This window comes from Equus asinus, chromosome 24 (assembly GCF_041296235.1).
Source record: "Equus asinus isolate D_3611 breed Donkey chromosome 24, EquAss-T2T_v2, whole genome shotgun sequence".
NCBI classification, from domain to species: Eukaryota; Metazoa; Chordata; class Mammalia; order Perissodactyla; family Equidae; genus Equus; species Equus asinus.
Genome location: NC_091813.1, coordinates 46,270,814 through 46,288,809, shown reverse-complemented (window position 1 = coordinate 46,288,809; position 17,996 = coordinate 46,270,814). Strand labels below are relative to the sequence as shown.

The following is a 17,996-nucleotide window of genomic DNA, read 5'->3' as shown; positions in this document are numbered from 1 at the left end:
TCACATAAATAACATTTTTAAATGAAAGCTAAACTACCGACTAAACATTCACATGGGAAGCAATACAATTTTATACAAGCGAGAGAAAGTATGGGCAAGCCTCACTCAGCAGGGTTGAAGCTTACTATAAAAAGTATTTTGTCCAGTTCTGGATTTTCTATAAGAATGCGACACGAGTAATAAGAGGATTTAAAAGCCACCAACGTGAAAGAAGAAAAAAAATCAAATAGAAAAAATTCTTTAACTGAAGGATTGATCTATGGAGGGTGGTGAACAGCTGTTGGTCTGAGCTTCCCATCGATTCCAGTACCTGTGCTCTGACATCAATCAAGGATTATCCAAACCTGGCAAAAAAACCCAGAAAAACAAGACTAAAAAACAAACATCCTCTGCCCTAGGACAACAGGTCGCCTGTTGCTTCCCTGTTCACCATAACCACTCGTGTTGACATTCTCTGCTTCCAAACCCTGAACTTTAACGGTCTATCCTTAGGAGATGTGCCTAAGATCTGTCTGTCTGATAGAGGGTCTAGATGGACCCTCCAGATCCAATGACTCTTCCATTTTCCATCTTTGCCTACCGGACCCTCCACTGCTCCTCCTAGGTCTATGGGGGCTATTTAAGCAGACAGTCAGTAAGAGAAAGTGAGGCAACATCAAATACAGCTTTGGCTTTCAAACCATCCTGACCACAATGCATAGTAATAAAAAATATTATTTTAAGTCATGACCCAGTATACACATCATAAAAGTATAACCAAACAAGTTATGCGAAACAGTACTTAACGTGTGTATCACTGATATCTTTCCCAATGCGAAAACCCTGAACTAGAAGAAACCACAGAGATGAGCTTTATTTAAGTAGTCTGAAAGGCACTTAACATTCAAAATACTATAAAAACACTATGATATAGTATACTAAAAATACTATAATTATGTGAAGGCCTTGAACTAACGTCTGGAATTAGGTCTTCTTAAACAAAGGAAAAAAAGGAAATAATTCTTGTAAATTATATACAAACTTTTCAAATAAGATATCCCCAGACAGTTGCAATGTATTCTATCCTGTCTAAAATAGAATCAACTAGCCTTTAATTTTAATCATCTCATTCATTAAGGTTTATTTTACATAGAATAACCATCCCTAGAAGTTTGGCCATCTTAGAAAACAGGCTCCTAGAATAATCACTCAACTTCCTGGCAGACGCTGATCACCTGTTGCTTACGAGTTAACAGACGGATGATGCTCAGCAACAAAAATAAGCCAGAGAGAAAAGAAATACCTGGTGAAGATGTCCTAAAAATGAGGACGTAGAATTAAAGAAGAAATAAATATAAAAGCAAAGTGTAACAAAACAGGCAACTCCAAAATACACTACAAATATAAGCTTGTAACCAAAAATGGGGTAAAAAGTTGAACACTGGCTAACAGTCTAGGTTAGGATGCCAATGTAAGCATATTCTCAAAAATCAATGAATTTTATAGTTATGGATATATTCCATGAGTGACTATTTAGTATTCAATTCAAATGGTTCTTGAATGAGACCTGACAAGCAATAATGGTTTTGTGGTCCAGTTTCGAAGCCGCACAGTGATGGAAGTATTTCTTTGCTTTGGAAGCGAAGTGGAGAAGAGGGGCTGGCATGCAGACATCAGCCAGCGCTCATGTGCACCAACTGGGGACCACGCTAGGAGCAGTGGTAAAGGTGAAGTGGGGACCTGCTGCTCATCTCCAGGGATTCGTGCATGGTCCCAAAGAAACTGTAATAAAAGGATGGATTCCACCGTAATAAAAGATTACAGCTTATACACTTCACAAAACACCTTCCAACATATTATATTCATTGATAAGTATTTTCACATATCTCATTTGATGTGGTTTTACTTACCTAAGACCTGACTGCAATTGAGGGTTGGGGAAGTAACTGACTTGTCAGGTCACAAACAGCATCTAAACGGCCAAGACAGGCCTCTAAGTGTTCTGCCTCTAAATGCTGTTTCAAGCACTGTTCTCCCTTGTACCTGAGGAAGCTGGTGCAGCTGACTAAGTGGGGATCTGATCCGAGCCTTTTTTCAAACCCACAGGAAACCCAGAAGGCATGTCTTCTTCTTAGGGAAAGGCTCAGAAAAGGAGAGATTACATATTTGCTTAATTCTTTCAACTATACCATGAGCCTCAAAGATCCATAAATTTAGAACAGTTACATAACTTCCCATTACAAACTTCGATCTCCTTTCTTTCAAAGTCTTTGAGTACTAACCTTGGTTATACCATTTACTATATGTATGACTCTAGGTCACCAATGGAATCCCTCTGGGCCTCAATTTCCAAATCTATACAAATCTGCGATAAGCCTTACAGAGGATAGCTATGAGGTCTAAGTGAAATAATGTATTTGATGGAGTAGATTAAGCCAGAAGCAGAGTTTTGAAAGAGCAGAAAGCCAATTTGGACCTAGGAGCTGAGTTAGGACAGTTTTCTTGCTTTTCTGAGGCTACTTAACTACTTTTTATTTCATAATCCCATTCAAACAAAGGAGACACAAAATACAAGTCCTCAGGGGGAGGACTGATCTAGCCATTTGGTGGCTGGCAGCCAAAATACCGTAGAATCAGCCAGAGCTTCCTAGGGTTAGAACAGGGCTCACTGAAAATTCTAGTATTTCACGGTTCCATAAAATAGATGCCGTGATAATTCAGAGGGAGAGCATAGCATTTAAACTGTGGGCCAAGAGAAGAGTCAGTAACCAGACCGAAGTCTAAGAGCCAGAAGATCCACATACGTGTTACATGCCATAAATATATTCCTCCTTTTAAAGTAAAGGTAAAATGAAATTGTGCTTTTAGAGCAACAAAGTTCTTTTTCACTTAAGGTACAAAACTGTATTGGTACTCTTCACCACAAGATGTCACTCTCACCCAAGAGCAACATCACAAAACGCTTTTAACTTTTACGATCAGTATCTTACCTTAATATCTTTTAGAGATACAAACTTCTCGATACCCAATTCAATCATATCCAGCACATGGTAGTCATACATACGACCTAGAAAGAAAATACATTTTCTTTTAAGCATTTATTTTTTGCAAACAGCTGGCTTATACGTACCCAGTTACTGGCATGTTCAAAATGTCTCAATATCTGCCTCTTTTCTTCCTCCTTATACCCTCTAAACATGTCCTCTCTTTCTTAAGTTTTCAACTCTACCCAGAATAGACTGTTGGATCTTTGCCCTAGAAAGGATCTCAGAGATCATCTGGCCAAACTCCCTTATTTTAAAGAAGAGTAAATGAAGCCCCACAGAGGGTAAAGGGCTTGCCTAAGCCAGTGAGCATGTAAGAACAAGTCTCAATAAACCCAAGCAAGGTTTCTTTTTCAAATGTATTCATTCAACAGACACTTACTAGCAAAGAGTTAATTTATGTGGGTAGGTATGCCACGTTGTTTTTTCTAATTCTAATACTGATTTAGGAGATATATAGAGAGAGAGATATAGAGAGAGAGAGAGATATATTTTTTTTTTTTTTTTTTGAGGAAGATTAGCCCTGAGCTAACTACTGCCAACCCTCCTTTTTGCTGAGGAAGACTGGCCCTGAGCTAACATCCATGCCCACCTTCCTCTATTTTATATGTGGGATGCCTACCACAGCATGGCTTGCCAAGTGGTGCCATGTCCACACCCGGGATCCACACTGGCGAACCCCGGGCTACCGAAGCGGAATGTGTGAACTTAACTGCTGCACCACTGGGCTGGCCTCAGGATATATATGTTTTATATTAGAAAAATATCTACAACTTCAGGTAGGGTGATATTTACATGCCTATTCTTTGCCTGCAGAGAGGTAGATAAAAAATTTTATTCAAATTCACAAGGAAAAAAATAACTAGCTTAGGGCTTACTGGTTACTCCTGAATCCTCAACACCATCAATTAATCTGAGTCACAGAGCTGACTCTATAAATAAAAATATTAAAAAGTAAATGATACTTACCTATTACTAGATTATTTGGTCGCTTCTTATTATGGGAGCCAAACATGAATAAAGAACAATCTGACTTCTTTGAAAAGAATTCCTGTAAAACCACAGAAATCCCATTTGGTCAATGCATAAATATAAGAACCTTAAGAATTGTACCACTGAACTAAAAAAAAAAGAAAGATGTAAGATCAAGACTAAAAATACATGACAACTATTAGGTTACTAAATAAAATGAGACCATTTATTTTCAGCTATGCAGTTGTTTTGGAACTGCACACCAAATATTTCACTTGCTGAACAAATGCCTCTACTCATGGGACATTACTGACATCAATGGTGCATCTTAGTATGCATTTAAAACACACATGAATATATAGAGGACCTACATGAAGTAATCAAAATGGTGTTCTTGGATGTTTATAATTGGACTCATGAGTTTATAATACATTTAGCAACTTTTCATTGCAAACTTCATCTATGCAGCAATCTTGCCCTCGAATCTTCATGCCACCCCAGCTGTGACTAGTTCCATGTGGTACATCCGGTAAGGACAGACTGACAGATCTATGATGTTCCTACCAGTAAGAGATAGCATCTCCATTTGGTTCTCAAAAGTATTGACTTCCATTACAGATTTGAGAGAAGTGGAAATACAGTTATGGAGCTTTCTATCCTAGACAGCTCGTTTCAAACTGAGGCCTATACTCTCTCTCTCTCACACACTTTGATAGTTTATTGAGATTCCCAATCTCAGCACAAAAATTAGAGTCCACGTGTTCTAGTCTAGTCCTAGTTGGAAAAGCTTCCAAAACTAATGACAAAAAATTAAATAACAGATGAAACAACCATAATCCTCAACTTTTCTTCATTGGTTACAAGAGTCCCTGAGGTGTGCGCCCCTCGTTTGATTATCATTCATTCCAGTATTTAAGCAGAAGCAAACAAGCACACAACTACCCACTAGCCTAGATGCAGAGTCAGAAGGTACAAGAATTCTGGCTTTGCCACTTACTATGGGATCTGTTCAACCTTCTGAAAATTAGTTTTATCATGTGTAACAGGGACAATAACACCTCCTGCAAAAATCTGCAAGGGCCACATGAGACATCCTATGTGAAAGTACCTTATACTACGTCTGGAACAAAGTAGATGTTCAAAAAACGTTTTTTAAATGTTCAAGTCTGTACAACCAGAAGGACCTGCAACTAGAATACAAACTATGTACTGGGGGGCATTGGGGAGAAGAAGAAGGAAAAAAAAGATTGGCAACGGATGTTAGCTCAGGTGCCAATCCTTAAAAAAAAAAAACAAATGCTCAAATCAATGAAAATGATTGCTTAAAATCTTTTTTTACATTCTCATGTTATGACTAATACCCCAAAGCTTTCCGTAAAATACCCTTCACATACATACAGTACTGATCTGTCATTCTTCTCCATGAAGTCTTTTTATAAGCTAAAATTCTAGAGAAAGGGTAGTCAAATTATCTGCAAAAGGCCAGGTAGTAAATATTCTAGGCTTTTAATATGCTTTAAAAAAAAACCTCTTTAAAAATGTAAAAACCATTCTCAGCTCACAGGCCTCTCACACACAGGGATTTCGCTCACAGGAGGTATATTTGCCAACTCTTGTTCTAAAGCACAGTTCCAGGACGATAGTATAAGAAACGTGTGACTGGGGAAGAGGGGTCAGGAGGAGGAATTCAACCACATTGCCAACATGACCACTGTTTCCACAGCCATTTCGAGCTCTAGATGTCTGAGATTTATTAATTTCAAGTGTAGGAAAAGCTGTCATATCAGCACTAAATTAAAAAAGAAGTACAGAATGCTACAGATTTTACAATATGACAGTGCTACAATGGTCATTTAACATCACAGCGCCACAAAACAAAACAAGTCCTCAGTAAGTGGTGGATGGAAGAGCTAGAATTCTGGGGTAAGCCCTGTATTTTTATTTTTGTGATCTCTTCAACAAATGACTGAAAAACTCAAGATTGCAATGAAAAATTTTGTAAAAAACTGAATATCTATTTTACCAATATTTTTGGCAATATATCTTAATATAATTTTCATTGCAGTTAGATGCCACATTAGGATAATATGTTCAATTTTAGTCTTCTAATTAATTATTGAGATTCTGTTCAGAAAGTTCTTCTTTAAATTCACTAAAAAAAAAAAAACACGTAATGTGTTCCTGTCAAGAGAACACAATCACATTCTGATTTTTTTAAGTCAATTTAAATAGTTTAAACCACTTATTCCCTTAAGATTTTCTTTAGAAAGAAACCAATACCACCACATACTCAAAGTCCATTCATCATTCACCATTGACTACGTATCGCCTTTTATCTTCTGATTTCACTTACTAGCCTTCATTGGAAGAAAGAAAACTCAAATTTTTAAAATTAAACTTCCTTTATAAAATAGATTCATAACAAGCTTCCTTTTTAATAATCTATTAATTATGCACTTAAAATGTAATTCAATTTTTAAAAATTCTACCAATATAGTACTTGCAAGCAGTGAATATACATACTAATCACAGAGAAATGTAACATCTATATTCCTATTTTTGAAAGTATAAAAGCCTTATTTCCCCTACATTTTACATCAAATTTATGTATTCATAAAAATTTATGATTCAAAAAAATCATAAATTAGGAGTACTGCATAAATTAGCCTGAATAATCATTTATATGCTCTCTTAAATCAGAAAAATCCTTGTACTTACCAATGACGTCTGATCCTCAAATGGTCTTGTAATATTTTTCCTAAGAAAATTTAAAAAAAAGGTGACTCTAATTTTAATCCTAACTTTAATAATCTTAGTAATTCATCCATAATAATTAAGTAACATATCAGGTAAATTTTATATTCAGATGATCAAAAAAAGAACCTGGAAGGATATCCTCAGTTCAAATATTTATTTAGTGCCTATTATGTGCTGGGCACTGTTCTAGGAGCTAGCGACACTATCATACCATGTCAAACAAGATCCATGCTTTCATGGAGCTTACATTCTAGTGGAAAAATAAACAAATTCAAAAATAACCTGTGAGAAAAGTAAAAGAGGGCATTTTGTTAGTGTGAAGAGTGGAAAATGACTATTTGAGCTGAGACTTGATTAATGAGGAGTTAGCCACGGAAAAGTTTTGAGGTTAAGAGTATTCTAGGAAGAGAGAATAGAAAACGCAACGATTCTGAGACAGAACAAGCTTAGACTATTCAAGAAACAGAAAGAAGGCAGGTGTCACTGGAGCTTAGTGAACAAAGGCATAATGGTGGGGTACGGATCAAATAAGTATAGACAGCCCAGACTATGCTGGGCCTCGCTGGTCAAGGTAAGGAATGTAGATATTAGAAGAATAAGCACTGGAGGGTTTAGGCAGAAGAGTGATATGATCGGAATGGAATGGAATGCGGTGCAGCAAGAGTGAAAGGAGTCAGTAAGGAGTTGTTGCAGAAATCCAGAAGAGAAAGAAGAAAATGATGGATTGCACCAGGAACGACAGTAGTGGAGACGGAGAAGCAGTGGGCAGAGAAATGGAGAACACGCTACCTTTCATGCAAAAGGGAAAGAAATAAGAATATATATTTTTATTTGCTTAAATGTGCATAAAGAAATTCTGTAATATATACAAGAAAATAATGGTGGTGGTTATTCTGGCAAGAATGTGTGTTTACATTTTCACTGTATAATTTCTGATTTTCAATCAGGTAAATAAAGTATATAATTCATCATTTTTAAGAATTTAAAGAGAAAGAAAATCATATACAATATGATCTCAATTTTGTCTAAAAGAATAAAACAGGAGGCTGGTCCAGTGGTGCAGCAGTTAAGTGCGCACGTTCCACTTTGGTGGCCTGGGGTTGGCCGGTTCGGATCCCAGGTGCAGACATGGTACCACTTGGCAAGCCGTGCTGTGGTAGGCGTCCCACGTATAAAAAGTAGAGGAAGATGGGCATGGATGTTAGCTCAGGGCCAGTCTTCCTCAGCAAAAAGAGGAGGATTGGCAACAGACATTAGCTCAGGGCTAATCTTCCGCAAAAAAAAAAAAAATTGGGAGAAAATGTTAAAATTACACAGTGCTTATCTATGAGTGGTTATTTACTCCTTTAAGCATTATCTCAATTATCTAAGATAAACATGTATTACTTTTATAATCAGTAAAAAGAAAGTATTTAAAAAAAAATGATTAGGGGCCAGCCCTGTGACTGAGTGGTTAGGTTCACCCACTCTGGCTCAGTGGCCTGGGTTTCGCCAGTTCAGATCCTGGGTGTGGGCGTACAGACTGCTCATCAAGCCATGCTGTGGCAGCATCCTGCACAGAAGAACTAGAATGACTTACAGCAAGGATATATAACTATGCACTGGGGCTTTGGGGAGGAAAAAAGAAAAAGGAGGGAGATTGGCAACAGATGTTCACTCAGGGTCAATCTTCCTTACTAAAAAGCTTTAAAAAAAAAATTATAAGGGAAACAAATCAGGAAAAATTATTGCAGGATTTATGATTAACAGGTAACAGCAATTCACAAATAAGCTAATATGACCTATTGGGAACAAATGAAAAATTTAAGTTAAACAAAATATGATTTTAATTTAAAAAAATAAACCAAAAGTAGGTAAAGACTCATTAAACTTGTGGGATACTGGAAGAAAAGGATGATATTAGTGAAAAACTGGTACAAACCAAAACCCAAGCCTGTAATTTAGTTAACATTATTGTACCAGTGTTAATTTCTACTTTTGATAACTGTAACATGGCTATGCAAGATGTAACATTAGGAGAAGTTAGGTGAAGGGTATATGGGAACTCTACAGTTTTTGCAAATTTTCTCTAAGTCTATCAATTATTTCAAAATAATATATATGATTACAACTATGTAAGAATATTCGACACAAATGAAAAAATAGACTGGAAAGAAATAAGTTAAAAATGTACGTAAGGGGGGCCGGCCCTGTGGCCGAGTGGTTAAGTTTGCGCAATCCCCTTTGGCGGCCCAGGGTTTTGCCGCTTTGGATCTTGGGCATGGACATGGCACCACTCATCAAGCCATGCTGAGGAGGCGTCCCACAGAGCACAACCAGAAGGACCTACAACTATCTACTGGGGAGGCTTTGCGGAGAAGGGGAAAAAAAGATTGGCAACAGACATTAGCTCAGGTGCCAATCTTTAAAAAAAAAAAAAAGTATATAAGGAACTGCAGTGTTTTTTTAAAAAAAATCTTTTCTAAATCTTCCATAAAGTGGTTGGTTGCTACTTTTATAATGGAACAATACAATTTCAAGTAAAAGAAATCATGACTTACTTTTTATACAGAACGCCATACGGTTTTTTCAGTGCATACTGTAAAACATAATTTACAGATTTCAAAAAAAAACATATTCTAAAACGCAGAGACAAAATAAAGCATTATAATAGTCACTATACAAGACTACCCTGGTCCCTGAATCCTATTCTGATGTCTTCTGCTTGGCTCCCTTTTGATCACTTACAACTTGCAACACATGCCTGATACTCTAACCTAGACTAGATTTTCTTACTTAAAGGTTTCTATGTCCTTTCAACAGTCCATCCAACTTAAAAGATTCCCTTCATTTCTTTAAACTCTACCTATTCCCTTCTTTCCAGGCAAACAATTTGAGAGTAGAAAGAAGAGCAGAAGAAAACACAAAAGATAAATCCTGTTAGGAAAGGCTGAGAGAATCGAAAACTCATTGTCTGGAGATAAAAGAACTGAGAAACAGTCACAATGATGACAATCAGAATACTAGCCAGAGACAAAGCCCTTCAAAAAAATTCCTGTGATTCAAGCCTTCTTTCATTTTTTACCTACTACCTTCCACCCATCCACTAATAATCACTTATTACCCATATGGTCCCATGCTCTACCATAGGAAATAACAAAGATCTAAGGCATTATCTCGCATTAGAGAAAGGGGAAAGTGAGGGAAACAACAAAAAATAGGGTGAAATGATCAGTCATCAACTATCAGAGCTGGTGAACAAGGGAAATTCACAGGGAAAATCTATCTTAAGTCCTAAAACTTTTGATGATTCTTGACCAAACGTTTCCCTGCCTCAGTGTAATGAATTACCACCTTTGTTGACAACTCAGAGTCATCAATATGAGCGTTACTTACTGTAATAACCTGTAATACTGTACTGCTCTTAGAAGACAGGGGCCGTATCCCATCAATACAATGACATTCAGACAAATATATTAAAAAAGGATGAGCCAATTTAGACATTCAGATATCTGAACTGACCATCGTATTTAACAAGCATAGGGAGTTTAGTCAAATTTAAAAATCTACTCAATTACTTAGTTCATTTCACTCAACGAATTTATCTGCTATACTGGAGACCTAAATATTCAACTATCTACTAGATAACCCCACAGACTATGCCTTTCGGTCACTGATCAAACATTTACTGAGCACCTACTATGTGCCAGACACTGGGCTACACACCAGGCTACGGAGGAAGGAAAAAAAAAACAGAGCTTTTATCTTCATCACCTAAATTACGCATCCTAAACTGAACATGTCACTTTTCCCTCCAAACCTGCTTCACCGGATATTTTCCCTTAATTGGCATTATTGCTCATGGGCATCCAAGACAGAAACCTGGTAAGTCACACTTCTTATTCCTGCACAAACTCTTCTACCCTCAACATCTATTCTCCCTGGTCATCTCTCATGTTCACTGCTGCCAGACTCCAGCTGCTCTGTACCTGGCTGACAGCAATGGCTTAATTAGTTTCCTACATTTGCTCTCCATCCTCTCTAGTCAAGCCAATTAAATGGAATGATCATACCTCTCACTTCAAATCTTTCAACGGTTCCTTAGAGCTTTCAGAATAGAGTCCAAGCTCCACGTTACTATCTGATCCCTGCCTGTTCTTCTAGCTTCATCTAGCCCACCCTCCTTCAGCCATGCCCAATTATTTGCAGTTCCCCAAACGCATCATGCTCCCCGACACTCCCTTTTGCACGAGCTTTTTCCCTCATCCTTGGAAGCCCCTTTCTTCCTTTTCCTCCCTCCTTTCTTGCTCCAACTCCTCCTACAAAATGAAGCTTAAGCATCACCTCTGGGAAGCCCATCCTGTGTGCGGGTATCCCTATGGGACTCTAACTCTGCCTCCCATCCCACTCTGTACATGCTTCCAGCACAGCACTTACTTCACAGGGCTATAAATTTTTTACTTGTCTATCTCCCTCATTAAGCTCGCCGAAGGGAGAAGCTGCCGTATCTGTTAATGCCCAGCACCTAGCACAGCTAAGTGGTGTTGGTGAGGGAATAAATATATACAGTAACATGCAGTTATTTCACTTCACAAATTAGATCGATGCCTTAAAGGTGAGTAAACCAAATTCTAGTAATTGAAACCAGTTAAAATTTTCTAAAGGAACTAGTTGCTTTAAGGAAAACAATAGTCAGTGCCTTGGCAGGGCAAACAACCTCCGACTTCAGCTTTTCTCTAAGGCTAGCAGTTCTTAAGGCAAGGCAAACTCACCTATGCATTTCTCCAGCAGCCCACACTAGCATGCAGAAAATTTCCTAAAATGATTTCAATACTATTTTAAAAATAAGTATATATACGTACCACATCTCTAAGCACTTGTGTCACTGTTAAATTTGCATTGCCCCCTTTAATCAGCATGGCATTTTTAATATTTTCACTGAGTTTCGGTTCTCTCTTCTCAAGGAATCTCTTGGCCCTTTTCGTTTTGGGCTTTCTGTTCAGAAAATAACAATTCATAACAACTTAAAACATTTTCCTCCTATTACAAAACCATGACTTGACTAATGTGCAAAATCTTAAAAATCAACAGAGGCATTACATAACATTCAACAGTTAGGATTCCACCATTAAACAAAATCTCACTTTTTAAGGAGATAATTAGTAAAGGACATTCAGTTATTACTGTTAAATTAAACATTAATTTTATTAGCTTTTGGTTTTTCAATAACACTTTCATTTTCATATTCCAAGCACTCTTTCATTACTGCTTTTTCCTAAATCTTTTTTTTAGTTAAAAAAAAAAGACTTGAATACTCTTGCTGTTTTTACTCCATTATTTTTTCTTTAATCTTAAAGCAATCAAACTGTACGCTGTATCCTAACACACAGAATTGCACACCGACAGCTCATGAACTCGGGGGCAGTTACTAAGCATAGGGAGGCAAATTCTTGCTTATCTTTCCTCCAGCTTTAAGACCATAATGCCTGCCAGGAAGTATACACTGTCCCACTACAACATCACTGCTGAGAAGTCAAATACGACTCCAAAAAAAGGAGGATAAAATGACTGACACTTTTATAGAGTCACTCTATTAAGCCTTAATCCTCACCAAGACCCTATGTGACAGGCGCAATCACGTTCACTTTACACTTCTCTGAGGCCAGAGAAGTCATTTGCCCAGGGTCACATAACTTGTAAGGAGGCAAATCTTCAAAATGAGCTAGACTAAAAACTCATCTAGACCAGTCATCCTGCACAATATGAAAACAAATACATTACTCTGATTTGATGATGTGACAGCAGGAGTAGAATGTTTTTTATATGTTTCTCCTCAGAAAGGGCTTCACTTCTACTTCCTCTACAGTGATTATGTCGCTTTTCCAACAGTCCTCTGCCATCTACTGAAAGAATTCTTCTTTTAAATAACTATGACCTTCCCTACTTCTTCCAGTCCTATGGACTCTTCGAGAAGAAAAACAGAATATACATACACTTTAGTTTACCGTGCATACTTAAAAAATTCCTCTCCAGATAAAATGTCAAGCACATATAAAGCTTCTAATCCCTTACTGGTTGGTAAAGACACATTATTTATTAAATGGAATCAAGAGGTCTTTAGGGTCTATACGGCAACTAAGTGATATGTGCTCTATATTCCATGTGGTTTGTTACTTCTCGCTAACCAGCAACAAATGTAACACCTTCTATGTTTTACTAGCTGTTTGTGCCCCAATTAGACCATAAACCAGTCTTACGGATATTTGCCGTCCTCACATCTAGAGAAATAGACAGCAAGTGTGCAAAAATCTAGGCATTAATGACTAAAAGAATTTGCTCTTCTTGATCGCATGTTAACCCAGGTAAATCGCACGAAAACCACAGCAAATAACTGCAATAATATTTAGGAGATCAAAAATATTTATGGAACGAATTGAAAACAGCCATCGCTCCAGGATAACTCGGAGACGTGGACAAGGTTGAGAGGAAAAAAAGCAAATGAGCATTTCTACGTGCTGTGGCAAAGGCTTTTACATACATTCTCGAAAACGATCCTCACAGTTCTACGAAGTACGGCTACTAGGAACACTATTTTACAGAGTAAACTGAGACTTATGGAGATGAAATAGCCCCAAGTCACAAAGCTCTAAGTGGACCGCCCGGACTGTCACCTAGGTCCGTCAGACTCCGAGGCCTGTGCTCGTAAGCCTCACTCCGCCACCTCGCTCACACTGCTTCAGTAATCAGGACGCTTCTAACCCGCCAGGAAAAACGCGGCACCTCCACCCCGCGGCCCCCACCCCGGGCCTGCCCGCTCTCCGTCTCCCGGCAGGCGGCACGAACCGAGGGAGACGCAGGCTAGTGGGTCGACAGGGCCCAACCGGCAGAGGTTGCGAGGAAGGAGCGGCAGCCAGGAGGAGCGGGCGGCAGGGGCTGCACCACGCCTTCCCGCCACAGGAGCCCCTCTCCCCAGCCTTCCCCGGGGCCGCCAGCCAGCCAACTTACACAACTCGATCCAAGGCGTCCATCGCTACCGCAAGCCGAGCCGGAGGAACACACGTGCACCGCGCGGGGACGCGAGATAGGCCCGTGCCCCGGAACAGGCGGAACCGGAAGCTGCACGTGACGCCACTTCCTGGGGCCGCTGCGCCGCGGGCACTGCGAGGCGTGAGCGGCCATTTTGGGTGGAGTCGCGCCTGGTTTCCTTGGTTACGCGTTTTTGCTTTGGGTCTTTACCCGCAGGTAACGCTCTGGGTAACTTCACCTCTAGCAGCTTGACTTACACACCTGTGTGTGTACCCGGAGTCTGGTTTTCAGGGACCAGGTATTATTCTTCTGGGAGTCTCCCGGGATGCTAGAAAGGTTGATAGCACGATGGGTACTCAAGTAGTCACTGAAAATATCCGTGTGAAATGTGCACTATTGACTGAACTGTGAGATCGGTGAGGCAAAGTTTATAACCTACCACAGTGCCTGGCATGTAAAAGGTGTGCAGAAAAGCGCTGCTGACCGTGACTTTTTTCCCAATTTCTTATTTGCCATATACTTCACATACCATAAAATTTTACCTCTATAAAGTGAACAGTTCAGTGGTCTTTAGTATATTCACAAGATGTGCAGTCATCACTACTATCTAATTCCAGAGTATTTTCATCACTCCAAAAGGAAACAGCCCCCTCCCAACCCAGTAGCAGTCACTCCCTATTTTCCCCTCCTGCCAACCCCTGGCAACCACCAATCTGTATCCATGGATTTGCCTATTATGAACATATATAAATGGATTCATACGATATGTGGCCTTCCTTGTCTGGCTTCTTTGACTTGCTAGGTGTACACGTGTTCGTGTTTAAGGTTCATGTTGTAGTATGTATTAGTACTTCATTTCTTTTTTGAGGGCTGGATAATATTCCATTCTATGGATATACCCTATTTATCCATTCAAAAATTGATGGATATTTGGATTGTTTCCACTTTTTGACTATTATGAATTATGCTGCTTTGAATATGTAGAAGTTTTTGTGCAGACTTTTCAATTCTCTAGGAGTAGAATTTTTGGATCATATGGTAACTCTATGTTTAACATTTTGAGGAACTGCCAAACTATTTGTCACCTGCAGCATTTTGCATTTCCATTAGCAATATAAGAGTGCTTGGTATTGGTTTTTCTATTGCTGCTGTAAGAAATTACCACAAATTTACTGGCTTAAAATAACACAAATTTATTATGTTACAGTTCTGGAAGTCATAAGTCTGGAATTGGTTTTACAGGTCAAAAATTAAGATGTCAGTAGGGCTTCGTTCCTCCAGGGGAGAATCTGTTTCTTTGCCTTTTCCAACTTCTAGATGCTGTCTGCATTTCTTGGTATTTCTCCATCTTCAAAGGGCATTAGTTGAACCTGTTTCCACTGTCACATCTTTTTCTCTGACTGTGACAATGCTGACTTGCTCTTATTAGACCTTTGTGGTTACATGAGGCCCACCTGGATAATCCATGATAATCACCCCACCTCAAGATCCTTAACTTAATCAAACAGCAAATTCACTTTGGCCACGTAAGGTAATTCATTCACAGATTCCTGAGTTTAGGCCATGGACATCTTTTAGGGGGAGCATTAGTCTACAAACCACAGGTTCCCAATTTCTCCCATCTTCACCAAAATTTGCTCTTATTCATCTTTTTTTTAATTAAGCCATCCCAGCAGGTGTGAAGTGGTATCTCATTGTAGCTTCATTTACATTTTCATTTACATTTCCCTGATGTGGAGCAGTTTTTCACAGGCTGATGGCTATTTGTATACCTCCTTTGGGAAAATGTCTATGCAAATCTTTTCCCCATTTCTTTTTTCTCCCCAAAGCCCCACTACGTAGTTGTATGTCCTAGTTCTAGGTCCTTCTAGTTCTTCTATGTGGTTGCCACCACAGCATGGCTTGATGAGCAGTGTGCAGGTCCGCATCTGGGATCCCAACCAGTGAACCCTGGGCCACTGAAGTGGAACATGTGAACCCAATCACTACGCCACCAGGCTGGTCCCTCTTTTGCCCCTTTTTAAATTCTGTTCTCATTTAATTGTTGGGTTGTAATAGTTCCTTATATATTCTAGATACAAATCTCTTATCCGAACTATAATTTGCAAATATTTTCTCCCATTGGGCAGGTGTCTTTTCACTTTCTGATAGTGTCCTTTGAAGCAAAAAGAGTTTGCAATTTTGATGAAGTCCAATTTATCCATTTTGTTGTTGTTGTTGCTTGTACTTTTGGTGTCATATCTTAGAGGCCATTCCCTAACCCAAGATGATAAAGATTTACACCTATTATTTTCTTCAAAGAGTTATAATTTTAGCTTTTATATTTAGGCCTTTGGTCCATTTTGAATTAGTTTTTGTGTATAATGTGAGATAGGAGTCCAACTTCAATATTTTGCATATGGATATCCACTTGTCCCAGCACCATTTATTGAAAAGACTATATTTGCTTCATTGTGTTGCCTTTGCTCCTTAGTCTAAGATCAATTGACTATATTTATATAGGTCTATTTCTGGGCTCTCTATTCTGTTCCATTGACCTATTTGTCTATTCTTCTGCCAACTCCATACTGTCTCTATTACTGTAGTTTTATAGTAAGTGTTGAACTTAGACAGTGTCAGTCTCCTTACTTTTTCTTCAATATTGTGTTGGCTATTGTCGGTCTTTTGCCTCTCCATATGAACTTTAGAATCAGTTTGTCAATGTCTACAAAATAACTTGCTGGGATTTTGATTGAGATTGCATTGAATCTATAGATCAGTGTTGGGAAGGTGGGAAGAACTGTCATCTGCACAATATTGAGCCTTCCTATCCATATGAATTATCTCTCCATTTAGTTAGTTCTTCTTTTATTTATTTCATCAGAGATTTGTAGTTTTTCTCATATAGATCTTATACATTTTTTGTTACATTTACACCTAAGTATTTCATTTTGGGATGCTAATGTAAATGGTATTGTGTTTTAAATTTCAAATTCCGTTTGTTCATTGCTGATATACAGGAAGGCAATTGACTTTTGTGTACTAACTTTGTATCCTGCATCTCTGCTATAATCACTTTTAGTTCTAGGAGTTTTTTTGTCAATGCTTTCAAATTTTCTATGTAGACAATCATGTCATCTGAGAACAAAGACAGTTTTATTTCTTCCTTCCCAATCTGTATACTTTTTATTTCCTTTTCTTGTCTTATTGCATTAGGTAGGACTTCCAGTACAATGTTGAAAAGCAGTGGTGAGAGAGGATATCCTTGCCTTGTTCTTGATCTTAGTGGGAAAGTTTCAAGTTTCTAATCATTAAGTATGATGTTACTAGGGGGCCAGCCCCATGGCTGAGTGGTTAAGTTCGCATGCTCTGCTTCGGCGGCCCAGGGTTTCACAGGTTCAAATCCTTGGCACGGACATGGCACCACTCATCAAGCCATGCTGAGGCAGCATCCCACATGCCACAACTAGAAGAACCCACAACTAGAAATATAAAACTATGTACCTGGGGACTTTGGGAGAAAAGGGAAAATAAAATCTTAAAAAAATAAAAGTATAATGTTAGTGGTAGGTTTTTTTTGTAGATAGTCTTTATCAAGATCAGGAAGTTCCCCTCTATTCTAGGTTGCAAAGAGTTTTTTACCAGGAATAGGTGTTGGATTTTTGTCAAATGCTTTTCCTACTTCTATTGATATGATCATGTGATTTTTCTTCTTCAGCCTATTGATGTGATGAATTACATTAATAAATTTTCGAATGTTGAACTAGCGTTGCATACTTGGGCTAAATTCCACGTGGTCACAGTGTATAATTCTTTTTATACATTGTTGGATTCAATTTGCTAATATTTTGATGAGGATTTTTGCATGTATGTTAATGAGAGATGTTGGTCTATAGTTTTCTTTTCTTGTAATGTCTTTATGTGTTTTTGGTATTAACATAGTGCTAGTTTCCTAGAACGAGTTAAGAAGTATTCCCTCTGCTTCTATCTTCTGAAAGAGATTGTAGAGAATTCTTATAATTTCTTCTCTAAATGTTTGGTAGAATTCACCAGTGAACCCATCTAGGTCTGGTGCTTATAATTTATTGCTTCAATTTCTTTAATTGGTATAAGCCGATTCAGATTGTCTATTTCTTCTTTTGTGAGCTTTGGCAGATTGTATCTTTCAATGAATCAGTCCATTTCATCTAGGTCATCAAATTTGTAGACAGAGTTGTTCATAGTATTCCTTGATTATCCTTTTAATGCCCATGGGGTCTG

The 17,996-nt window shown here is 38.4% G+C and overlaps 1 protein-coding gene across 2 annotated transcripts in view; it reads right to left on the bottom strand.

The window, feature by feature from the left end:
- RPF2 (ribosome production factor 2 homolog) overlaps positions 1-13,865 on the bottom strand; it is a 32,556-nt gene extending 18,691 nt beyond the window's left edge. Inside the window, exons 1-7 of one of the 2 annotated variants that reach the window (XM_070496290.1) lie at positions 13,737-13,781; positions 12,513-12,695; positions 11,594-11,726; positions 9,293-9,330; positions 6,714-6,753; positions 3,993-4,074; positions 2,970-3,046 (exon numbers count right to left, since the gene is read on the bottom strand). In XM_070496290.1, the coding sequence (XP_070352391.1) occupies positions 2,970-3,046; positions 3,993-4,074; positions 6,714-6,753; positions 9,293-9,330; positions 11,594-11,650 (294 nt within the window). In that variant the 5' untranslated portion in view covers positions 11,651-11,726; positions 12,513-12,695; positions 13,737-13,781. Of the gene's footprint in view, positions 1-2,969; positions 3,047-3,992; positions 4,075-6,713; positions 6,754-9,292; positions 9,331-11,593; positions 11,727-12,512; positions 12,696-13,736 lie in introns of both variants that reach the window. The other variant, XM_014866190.3, reaches the window with a different exon arrangement.
- Between the last annotated feature and the right edge of the window lie 4,131 nt (positions 13,866-17,996).